Source organism: Phoenix dactylifera, chromosome 11 (genome assembly GCF_051530095.1).
Source record: "Phoenix dactylifera cultivar Ajwa chromosome 11, Ajwa_hap1_PhDact_Kaust_v1.1, whole genome shotgun sequence".
In the NCBI taxonomy this organism is placed as follows: domain Eukaryota; kingdom Viridiplantae; phylum Streptophyta; class Magnoliopsida; order Arecales; family Arecaceae; genus Phoenix; species Phoenix dactylifera.
In genome coordinates this window covers 7,879,384-7,891,402 of record NC_143200.1, presented here as the reverse complement: position 1 = coordinate 7,891,402, position 12,019 = coordinate 7,879,384, and the positions used below count along the sequence as shown (strand labels likewise).

At 36.5% G+C, this 12,019-nt stretch overlaps 1 protein-coding gene across 5 annotated transcripts in view; it reads left to right on the top strand.

The window, feature by feature from the left end:
- Nucleotides 1-12,019, top strand: part of LOC103711297 (transportin-1-like) — a 60,759-nt gene that overhangs the window by 45,138 nt on the left and 3,602 nt on the right. For 2 of the 5 annotated variants that reach the window (XR_015971111.2, XM_088706729.2), the window contains exons 19-24: nucleotides 1,740-1,823; nucleotides 6,062-6,169; nucleotides 8,166-8,216; nucleotides 9,146-9,247; nucleotides 9,354-9,416; nucleotides 9,491-9,565. Coding sequence is in view for 3 of the 5 variants with exons in the window: in XM_088706729.2 (XP_088562855.2) it covers nucleotides 1,740-1,823; nucleotides 6,062-6,169; nucleotides 8,166-8,216; nucleotides 9,146-9,247; nucleotides 9,354-9,416; nucleotides 9,491-9,565 (483 nt within the window). In the remaining 2 variants the exon portion in view is untranslated. Of the gene's footprint in view, nucleotides 1-1,739; nucleotides 1,824-6,061; nucleotides 6,170-8,165; nucleotides 8,217-9,145; nucleotides 9,248-9,353; nucleotides 9,417-9,490; nucleotides 9,566-11,103; nucleotides 11,151-12,019 lie in introns of all 5 variants that reach the window. The other 3 variants (XR_005507409.3, XM_039117058.3, XM_088706730.2) reach the window with 2 other exon arrangements.

Below are 12,019 nucleotides of genomic sequence, written 5' to 3'. Positions count from 1 at the left end.
CAGTTCATTTGGTTAAGAAACAAGCCGAGCTAGAGCAATGCTTACTAATATATGAGTAATTTATATGCATATTATACCATTTTAATTAGTATTATCACTACAAACGATTATTTTTATAATTATCAGTTATAAATTAATATAGATTATCTAGAATAGTATGTATTCTAACCATAACATCAAAATATAAGTTGGATTACTCCTTCAAATTATATAAATAAAAGCCTCGAATGATATAAATCCTCCATAGATCTTTTAAACAGGTTGTTTGTGAATATTTTGAGATTAGCTTGAAGAGTAGCTAGCTCGAGATTGGCTCGATTATAAAATGAGCCATGCCGGAGCTAAGCCTGGCTCAGCTCATGTTCTGCTCGTTGCCACCCCTAGCCTTTTGGAATTATGTTTTGCTCATTGCCATCCGTAGCCTTTTGGATTCACGTGTTATTTCTTGGAGCATATGTGGAAGGACTCACTGTTAACTTTGATTTGACAAAGTGTCCGATTTTGCTGATGGGCTCAGCCAAAGTTCGGTGACTAGTATTTGGTGTTGTACCAGCTGATGACCAGCTTGGTACATGTCCGTGATCTTGGAGCATATACTGAAACAAGAGTGGGAGGGAGGAAGGGAGAGGGAGAAGGGGGAGAGGAATGAGAGGGAGGGAGAGAAAGGGGTGAGAGAGGTAGAGGGGGGAGACTCAGTTGGGACGAGGGCTCACGAGGACAGCAGCTCAACGGGGACAAGGGAGAGAGGGAGAGGAAGAAAGAGAGACTCACTATTGGGACGAGGGCTTGTGAGGACAAGGGACAGAGAGAAGGGGAGAGAGAGAGAGACTCAGTGTTGGGACGAGGGCTCGCGGGATTGACTCATTTGTATGTTTCAAAAGGGTGAACCATGTTGGTAACTGACCATTCCGGTTTGGCATCCTCCATACCGGCTGGTTCGGCATGCCCCGTACCGGCCGGTTCGGCAATCTTTAGGCTTAGAAATTCATTCATAATCATAAAACAGCTAGAACATAATAGAAGATCCCTTACTCATGGTTTATTGAGGGATATAATCTGTGTGTGGAAAGTTGCTTATTTTCATGCTTGTTCTTTCAACCTTATGGATCTAAGTTGTGTATCTTTAGGAATTTCTGTATTTCAATAATATTTCAGTTTGAAATATGGTAACTTTTAAATGCTTGATGAGATTTTGGAGAATAGGTTGGAATATATTACTTCAGATCAATAGAATTTTAAGTAAGCTTTTGATTAAATCTATTTAGTGCTTTACAAAAAAGATTTGTGTTTGAGAACACCTATCTGAATCTTTTCTGATTTTGTCCGCTCAGGGCTGTCCATGAACTGAGCCAAGACAAGCTTTGGGTTGCTGAGGCTTGACTTTTTAATTGAAAGTTTTATTCAATCTCAGGCCAAGCTTGACTTAGTGTTTAAGCTTGGATCTTTTCCTAGTAAACCAGCTTGAATGAGCCTGTTATCAAGCGAAGCTTGAGTTCCTACTTCTCTTGCAAGCCTTGAGTGCTTGGAACTTGCACTTGGCTTGTTTAGGAGTCAAGCCGTAAATCAAGGCTAGAGCTGCTCTTATTTCCTAATTGAGCTGATCTTATTGCTTTGAGTGTGTCTTGTTCATGAACAGCTTGGTTAATTTGCAGTCATATATCTTGCTTCATCTACCCCATCTTCCTCTTTCTTTTAGTGCGGCATCATATTGAGATTCATTTGATGGTTCCAATTTTCAGGCTTTGGGACCAGGATTTTCTCAGTTTGCTGAACCAGTATTTCAGAGGTGCATCAATCTTATCCAGATACAACAATTGGCTAAGGTATTTGGCTCTTTAATTTTATTTTAATGGCACGATTATATCTATTCTTCTACTTCTTGAATATATAATACTGTTCACGTACTGAATTCGTTTAAATTCAAATGCTGATTGCTGTTTTACGTGACATTACAATGTCATTTGTCACCATCATATCTAAAATGCAATATGATTATTATTAGGAAAGAATATGATGCTGAAATATCAACAATATCAAATTTATGCCTCCATTAGAATACCATATATCTGAATTAATATGATGTTTTCATATTAGATGGTAAACATCAGTTTACTTTGTTTCCAACCAATGTTAATACAATTTAGGATAGTTTTTACTTATTCTTGTTCAAGGTCCGCAATCTCGGTATCAGTTATCGTACCAGTATGTTGCTAGTTTGGTATAGTATAGGTCGGTACAGTATAGGTCGGTACAGTGTGTATGTGCTCCGTACCAATATAGCTCTTGAATTATTTTTCTCATTTTTATTTCGGTATGCTTTGGTGTGGGACAATATGGGGTTTGTATTGAGTCGAATATGAGTTTGGTATTGGTTCTGATTCGGTGTGGTACGACAGTCCATGTTCTTGCTAGTTAAAGCCTATTGGTGCATGTAAGTTAAAGTACTTTAACTAGGAAACAATCGTTTAGTTATTTGTTATGACATGACTGACTACAAAATTGTTCTTTATGAGTTAGGTAGCACTGTTTTTTAACAAATTGGAGATTTAACCTTTTCTCCCCTTGATGAAGTTATTTAGGTTTATGTGGTCATCAAGAACTTACATAATATCTTTGATTTGAGTTAGAAAAATTCCACGAAGTTAGTTGTTTTCATTAGCCTGTACTTTCTCCCCTTTTCCATGACTTATCCCACTTCTTACAATGAACTCTTTTTTCTTTTGATTTTGTAGTCATGGCCCACCTTTAATTTTAGTAGCCCTGATACGAATTAAGATGGAAAGAGCCTTGTATTACCATGGACTCTAATGGCATAGATCCAAATCCATCCAGACCTAACTTGAGATTTAGACTGGGTTGGGTTTTTGTTGAGAACTCAAGCAACTGAATCTAACCTGAGCAGATTTTAACAAACTTAACCCAACCGAATTAATATTTGATAGATGTTAGTATGTCCATGCTATCCTATATGAAATGTATCATCTATGACTAACCCATTGTTGCCTAGCTAGGCAGCCCAAGAAGGGGTGAATTGGGCTTTTCGAAAACTTTAAGTAAAATGCAGTGGAATAAAACTTGACGAATGTGTGAGTTGCAATAAGTAATTAACAAAAGTAAATATGTAAGAGATCAAAGTACACAATTCATGCACCACAAACACAATAAATTTATAGTAATTCGGTGCCAACCTTGCACCTACGCCCATTCTCCAGACATCTTTCTTGGGAATTTTCACTATAATCTTTTCAAGATTACAATCCGATTGTTTTAGCTAGGCTCACAATCAACCTAGTTGATTTTCACTGGCAATTAACCAAAATCACATCCAAGCCTTTTTCTAGGCTCCAAACAATCCAATTCAAAGTTTGGATGGACCTTTTTTTCAAGTTTCAAACTTTGAAACTTGTCCCAACAGAATGAAAAAAATACAAAGCAACAGAATTACAGCTCTTCATAGTAAAATATACGTAAAATAATTGTTTCTCCGAATTAGTTGGTTGGCCTTGGATGCATCTCACCAACTCTCACAATAGTGGAGGATGTGATCTTTCAGCTTTTAATGAATGCACTTGAATATTTTTCTTTTTAATGGTTTTATCTTGAGCTATTCAATTACTTCTCATTTATTCTCTCTTATATTTTTTTCTTCCTTTTGATGTTCTCATGCATTTATACTACTGAAGAATGGTTGGAAGACACTTCTAGTCGTTAACACGTCAAAAGAGCCATTGTGAGACTAAAACGGCGGTTTTGATTTACAGAAAAACTAGCCATTACTGTAGTTAGGTGCAGACAGGTCAACTCGTCATTATTAGGGATCGACTCATGATCTTCAGGAGTTAACTTGCTCTCTTCAGAGGGAGACTCGAACTGGCTGTTGTTTTTGTTGCGCTCTCTCTTATGACCATTATGGGGTCAACTCTTTTGGTTTATAGGTCGATTCGTCTATTGACAGGGGTCGACTCATTTTCATGGGTTGAATCTCTAACAGACTATTGTCTGTGGTCATTCAGGGGTCGACTTGTTTGCTTTGGGGGTCGACTGTTGTCTAATTGGAGTCGGTCGTGATCTTTGGGTCAACTCGCTAATGTCATGAATTTTATAGCTCTGTCTTTTGTCTATGGCCATTCAGGGATCGACTCTTTTGCTTCTAGGGTCGACTCTTGTCTAACTGGAGTTAGCTTGTGATATTCATGGGTCGACTCTCCAGTGAGCTGAATTTTACTGCTTTCTTTCTGTCTTCTGAGATTGTTCTGGGGTCGACTTGTGATCTTCGGGAGTTGACTCGTGAAGGCGTATCAGTCTGTATCAGTGTGCCGTGGTCGACTCGTAATCTAGGGGTGGACTCTTGAAATAGCCCAAGTTGGAATTTGCTGTATTTGCATGTAAACATTCAAGGGTTACTTCAAAGCCTTTTTGGAGTTGAATATCTTTGTGTAGAGCTTTGGATAATTAATCTTTATTTCTCCATATTAAGAGTTCCTAAAATATTTCTTTTTGGTTTTCTGCAAACATTCAAGTACACTCCAAGAAACTAATTAGTGACCTTTTTACTCAAATATTTTTGCATCATCAAAAGCAAACCTTTTGGGTCAACACCCATCCCTTTAAAGTGTAATATAATCCTGATTACATGTTCTATTAAGTTCTTTATGTCATATTGGTTATTGCTTCAAAATCGTGGATGATTTTCTCTTTCCCATTTTTCAATTTTTGATAAAAATGCAAGCCTTGGGTTTTTTGGCATCTAATTATTGATCTCTTGGATATTTTAGATTACAAAATTGCAAATGAAACTCTATTAATATAAAGCCCTTGAGCCCCTGCTGGATTACATGATACAATACAGATTATGTTCAGCTAGAGGAATATGTAGTTGGATCACCATTGGGTTAGAGAGGTCATGTTTCATGTTAGGTTGGGTTAGGTTAGGATTAGATGCATCAATGGTCTGGCAGCACTTGGGTCAGTTTATAACTGGATCCCTTCTACATGAGTTGGATAGCGAATGATAGAATGGCCTTCTTTTTTCTCTGTCTTTCTGAAAAAAATGAAATTCAGATGTCTTTTCTAGTTGCCAATGGGGGAAGCCTGCTCATAATCTTTCATAAATATAAGAAATGGGTGCTAGAGTTATATGTATTATGTAGTAATATACATGCAGATGCATTTATGGCCATTTTAAATTATGAGAATGTAAATATGACCTACGACCTATGCTGCATGTATACGTTTGGCTATTGCTGTCATTTGTAGATTCATTGGCTTATTGCAGCATGTCATAACCAAGGTTCGTCGTCTCAGTACCACATCCCGTATCGGTGCCACACTAGCACAGTGTCGGTATGGTATGGTATGAAATTTTTTTGGCGTACCGAGTATTGGTAAGTCACCCGTACAGGATACCGGCACCGAACCGGTACAGTACGCTCTGTACTGTTTAGTTCGGGCCGGTACGGTATGCTCGGTACTGTCCGATTCGGGCTGGTACGGCATACCTTGGTCATAACTATTAATCACATTTTAAGGCAAAGCAATTTGTGATGAATACAATAATTAAATTTAGAGTACATCTCCCTGATGGATCGAACTAATGTTGGTGATTGCAAAGGCAATTCTTTGGTAATACAAGATGAACCATGAGAATATCAATTGGCTTAGATAATGTTGAAGATAGTCACTATACATACCAAAATAGTGAATGGTTAGATGATCTGATCAACATGGACAAATTTGAGCATGGAGACTTCTGTTGGATACTTGGATTGCTCGTTGATCAAGTCATTCTGCTGAGGAATTCGTACATATGCATATAATTAACAGAAATCCAGTTCTTTGGGTTGATTTATTGCACCAGTTTGCCTTTAAGTTCTCACACTCCTTTGTAACTTTCTTCTGGAAGGGGCAAAAAGAAGACCTCTGGAACTGTACCAACAATGAATATTTTACCATGGGTTTTTAAAGGAGAATGCATCAACTGTTCCTGCTGTTAAGAATGTTTACATTAAAAACTTATGTCATTTAATTTCAGTCACCCTCATATTTGATGCTATAAATGCAGGTTGATCATGTTGCAGCTGGTGTCCAATATGATAGAGAATTCGTTGTCTGCTCCTTGGACCTATTGTCAGGGCTTGCTGAAGGCCTCGGCAGTGGGATAGAGAGTCTGGTATTTTTTAATTTTTTTTCCTTTAGATTTGTGAACCTCATTGATTATGTATGTCTTGTTTAGAAGCATGCTTTGAAGATGCTCAGAGTACTAGTGTATTATGATATACAAAATAATACTTCATTGGTGTATTCTTCAACTTCTATAAAATTGGGCTGATTGTCATTAGTTAGCATTTTCTTATAGAGTGCGACCATGAGACTTGGGGTGGATTTATCAACTTGAATGTGGGCCAACTAGATTTTTGATTTGGGCTGAGCAAACATACTGGTCTCAGATGTCGTGTTTCAGGTTGCTTCATCTTTGGAATTGTGGACTGTCCCAACCTGAACTCAACCTATATTATTTCAGACAAAGGACTTTAAGGGACCATCAGAATTCATTCACAATGATGCTCTATATTTCGTGATTATCTGTACATATGTGAAAGTTATGATAATATTCTCAGTATGTCATCTCCCGTTGTTTCTCTATTCTGATAGCTAGAACCTATTATTTTGGAATCTTATTTACTTCATATTACACTTGAAGCGATAACTTGGTGCAATCTGATTCATGGAACCTCAGGCCAACCTGAGTTGTGTTTGGGTTGAAGTTATGGAATTGGTTGAGGTTTCAGTATGACTCGAGCTTGGAGTAGTGTCCAGTTGTTATCTCATTGGTTCCCCAAGTCCGCCCTATCCAAGTAGCAGCACCCTTTGAGCCATGGTCTGCAGAATCGGGCCGAACCGCCCAGTTCGGGCAGTATCGAGCCGACCCAGTGTGAAACCAAAATGGTTAGCTTATATTTTTAGGTTCCGGCCCCAAACCGGCCAGAACTGGCATCGAACCGGTCGGAACCGATACCAAACCGGCCGGAACCGACACCGAACCTGCCGGAACCGGCACCGAACGTCCAAACTCCATGCGAACCAGCCGGTTCACACCGAGCTGACCCAGTTTTGAATCAGGCCCCCTCCTTTAAGATGTATAAACATGTTATTTGTTGTTGGGAAGGCTCGAGAAGGCCTTCCTAACAACAGGGGAAAGCGGTGGAGAGGTTTCCACCGCTCCCCCTTTCCAACAACTCAAAAATCACACCGATTCAGCAGTTCAGAAGGAAGATTTAAGCCTAAATAAGGTGTGCTTCCTCTTCCTTATCTTATTTCCTTTTTTTGGGGGGGGGCGGGGAGGCTTCAAAAAATAACTCGAAAATTGCAAAATAAGAGTCATAAAATTTTTAAAATTTTGGATTATATATAATTTTTAAAAATTAAAAATATATTTTTGTATTAAACAAATGAAAGAATTTTTTTAAATAAATAAAATTAAAAAATATATAAAATCAGAAAAATATTTAGGGGGCATGCAAGCTACTCTCCATAAAAATTTGGTGTCCATTCATTCAAGTTTTAATGCGATCATGCGCACAGTGGCATAGGCCTAAATTTGAAAAAAATTGAAAAATAAGTTGCTTTTAATACATGCCAAAGGGCCTATAAAAGTATATGTAGCATCCATTGTTGGGTTCTACATGAATCTGAGCAGAAATTATTTTTTTTGAAATATTAATACTTAAAACCATTGAAAAAGTTCAAAAACAGTGATTACCAATTAAAAATTCTTGAAAACTTAAAAAAAAATGGGTATACCAGTTCCGACATGGTACGGTATTGAATCGGTACAAAACTATTCCGGTTGCTGACCGATATGGGTCTCGGTACCGATTCGGTTAGACCTTACTTTGAGCGTTATTTTTTTACAAGAAGATGATACTATCTTGATTTGAATACATGCGTCATATGCTTTAGAATCTCTCCCAATCATTCTTGTTAAGCCAGTCCAAATTACAATCCAAAATTTAGAAAGATAAATATGATTCCACCATTTAGTATAGTTGCCAATAATATTAGTCAACGAGCTCTACCCTGTATAGTTTGGATAGTATATGATTCATGAAGGTTTAATGGAGTCTTTTTGCCTAAACTTAAAATTGTCTTTATTTATTTTTGCCAAGGTACTAGCCAAAACAACCGTGGCTAAGAGAGACACACATGAAAGCTACAAGGTCAGTAGGTGAGTAGGTATACAGCATTGTTATAATTTAAGCTCATGCAATTAGTGGATTGTTGAGCTCATAATTGATTGTCATGGTGCCCATAGTTAGAAATAAGCTTGCAGTGATGGGATCACTGGGACCTTTTTTCTTTTTTGCCCCTCCAAAAAATTGCTAGCTCGTGAATTGCATACATGGTTGTCATAACATAGTTGGATCATGGGTCAATCTGTGCTATACAACATCCTGGAGCGAAACCTTCCAGACCTTCGTAAGTTAGTGTAGCTGAACTTTGACCCGGTAACAGAACACCAGTCTTTGCATTTTAATTCTTTTATTTACATAAGATTTGATGCATGATCATTTAACAAGCTTGTTTTCATAATTCCTGACATACCCTATTAATGCTTGTGATTCTGTATGAACTGTTGTAACTCCCACAGTTAATTGAATATGTGCTGCAGAAGTGCATTAAGTATCCAAAATTTTTATTTAAGTAGTGGTCAGAAAGCTTCAAATGCTTAGACTTTTCTCCAAGATATTGCCTTTGTTGTTTTTGTTGTTTGACTGCCATTGAGGATGATATCTAATTGTATAGTTGTCACTGTAGTCCTCTCGTCATAAATCGGAAGTTAGCCAAAAGTGTTTGCATTTGAAGATGGTGACATCCATCCACCGTCCATGACCTAATAAAATATAGATTGATAATGTCAAGGGTTATGTACCCATCATTAAACTCTTTCGTGGAGACAGATGCTTCCATGGGCTTTTTCATTTAGAGCATGAAACTCATGCATCATCATTCAAATAGCCCATAGAGAGACTAGGATCGATTCCTGAGTTTCTGTATATCAAAGATATTCTGTATAGCTATACGTTAACATGCATCCATATTTTCTGACAAAGAAACTCCAACATAGCATGCTTTTTTTTTTTTGTAGGTTGCACAAAGCAACCTGAGAGAGTTACTTTTGCAATGCTGTATGGATGATGGAACTGATATTCGGCAAAGTGCCTTTGCACTTCTCGGGGACCTGGCAAGAGTGAGTTGAACCCATTGTTGTTCATAACTTTAACTCCTATCATGCCAGAAAGGTTCCTTTCTGATTCTTATTGCTTGAGCATTTTAAAATTTTGCATCATGATCAGGTTTGCCCCATACACCTGCATCCTCGTCTGCAGGAGTTTCTTGATATTGCAGCCAAGCAACTGGTAGGACATACTCTCAGAATGTTAGAAATCTATACTTAAGTATATAAGATTCTCAAATGACTTCGTCGTTGCAGCATTCTTCTGCAGTGAAGGAGGCTGTTTCAGTGGCAAATAATGCTTGTTGGGCAATTGGGGAACTAACAGTCAAGGTCAGTACACCTCACAGAATTATATTCCAAATGAGAGCTAGTCTCTCTCCATGATTGTTAAGCTGATATGTTCAGTATACTCACATAAGCAGTTGATGTTTCTCTATCTTCTGGAAATTTATGATAGATACTGAACATTGTCTATCCTTAGAAACTAGGGGCGTAAATGATACCAGACAAACTGATAATTCGATCCAATTATTGTCTAGTAATTGGATATGGATCCAGTTTAAGTTTCCGATATGCTTATTGGAAGGTGGATTCTATATATAGGATATGATTTCTGATGGGATCAAACTCGGAGCTAGCTATATTTGAATCTGAAAACCTGATGATGATCCATATATATATATATATATATATACACACATACATACATATATTTACACACGCACACATGCATATATATATATATATATATATATATATATATATATATATATATATATATATATATATAGATACATACATATATTTACACACGCACACATGCATATATATACACATATACATATACAAAAACCCGGTAACTCAATCCAATTATTTTCTAATAATCGGGTGGAGATCCAATTTAAATTTCCGATAAGCTTATCAGATGGAAATAGGATTATATGTATAGGATCTTATTTCTAAATGGATCGAACTGGGATCTAAATATATTCAAATCTGAAAACCTGAAAATCCGATATATATATATATATATATATATATATATATATATATATATCTAGTTGGACTACACACTTTATGTTAACTCCTAGAAAAAAGAGTTAATGATTTTAATATTCAGTCCAACTCTGTGTGAGTGTGTGTGTATGTATATGTATATATTCCTGTACATAATATATATACATGTAATACATATACATATGTACACATGTTCATGTGAGTGGATAGGAATATAAAGAGGATTGGCCACAAGTTTTGCATTTATTTTCTCCAAATCCTAGCTGATACATAGATTTCAATTCCATTTCATCAAATCAAACATAAAGAAAAACTTAAATATGTGTTGACAGTGATTAGACTTTTTAAAACCAATCATTCACTTTTCATTTTGATTCTTATGCTTGCGGTAATTAATTTATTTTCATTTAATAACTCTATTAAATATTTCTTTCTAATAAGTGGTAAGAGGAGAACAAAATCTAAAAAAATGATAGCATAAAGAAACATATGGTAATATTATGTGCTGAATTGAATCTGAAATAACTCAAATCCAAACTTAAAACCGACTATTAATCGAGTTTGGATTAAGTTTGCAGCTTATTCATTTTGATGGATCTCAACCTAAGTGCAAACTTATATTTGTCTTTTTGAGTTCGGATGCAAATGCAGCATGGATCCAACTCGAACCCGACCTGTTCACAGCTGTATGAGAAACCATATAGACTTCTTATAAAGTGCCATCTAAAGTATGATTATAATCTGTTGGTCCATAATTACAACAATCACTTCTTGCATGCACTTATTATTGTTAATGCTACTGATGTTTCATTGTAAATATTTTTGTGGATATTGTTTCTGCTATGAACCAGTGAGATGCTTGCCTTTTATCATGTGATCATGCATGGCCGTGGCTCAAGTATGTTGACTTTTTCTCTGATGGTAACTTTAAAAACGTTTTTGTGATTTCTGAAGATAAGCAAGAAACAAGATCCTCTATTTGATAATTGTTGTGTCACACATCATATATAAGGGTTATCCTTGAAATGTGATTATGCCATTTATGATTTTTTTTTTTCAAATGTTGTCATCTGGCATGCCTAACTCACATTAGTGTTCTCGAAATATTATGATATTTACAGGTCATCAAACTTCTCAAAACTAACAAAAAAAGAACTACAGCTTCACAGAAATATGTTACATACAAACTCTTCTATAGTGAGTAGAGACTTTATTGGATCTAGAACTATGGAACTTTATTAGATTTAGACCCAATCCCTAGACTCAACAGCCTGCTGTCCTGTTCTTTCATCTGCTGTTATCTCCTGCAACAAAAGAAATCTAGATGATCTTTTATTAGTGAATAAGAAAGAAGGTACACCAAAGAACAGGGAGGTGAGAAAGAAGATATGCTGGAGGAAAGAGAATAGAGATGAGTTACTTGGTCAAACTGATCTGATTGGACACTCTTCTCATCTATTGCTAATTTAGGTTGACAACTAAACCAGGGTATATGATGATTAAGAGATCCCTGTAGTACAGCTAATAACAGAAGTGATTAAAGATATACTATATTAGCATATTTAACATGATCAGAAATTGCCATTTGAAATTTCACTTGCCCGGGCTATATCATGTATGAGGGAATCCTTTGAGGTTTTTGCAAAGTGTTTTAAGTTTTACTCTCACGTGCTCTTAACCCGGTAACCAAGCCAGCAGCCAGCTCGATGTAATCCAGCTACATGATTTTTCACTTTTTCCTTTTTTTAAAACAAATATATCGAAGGT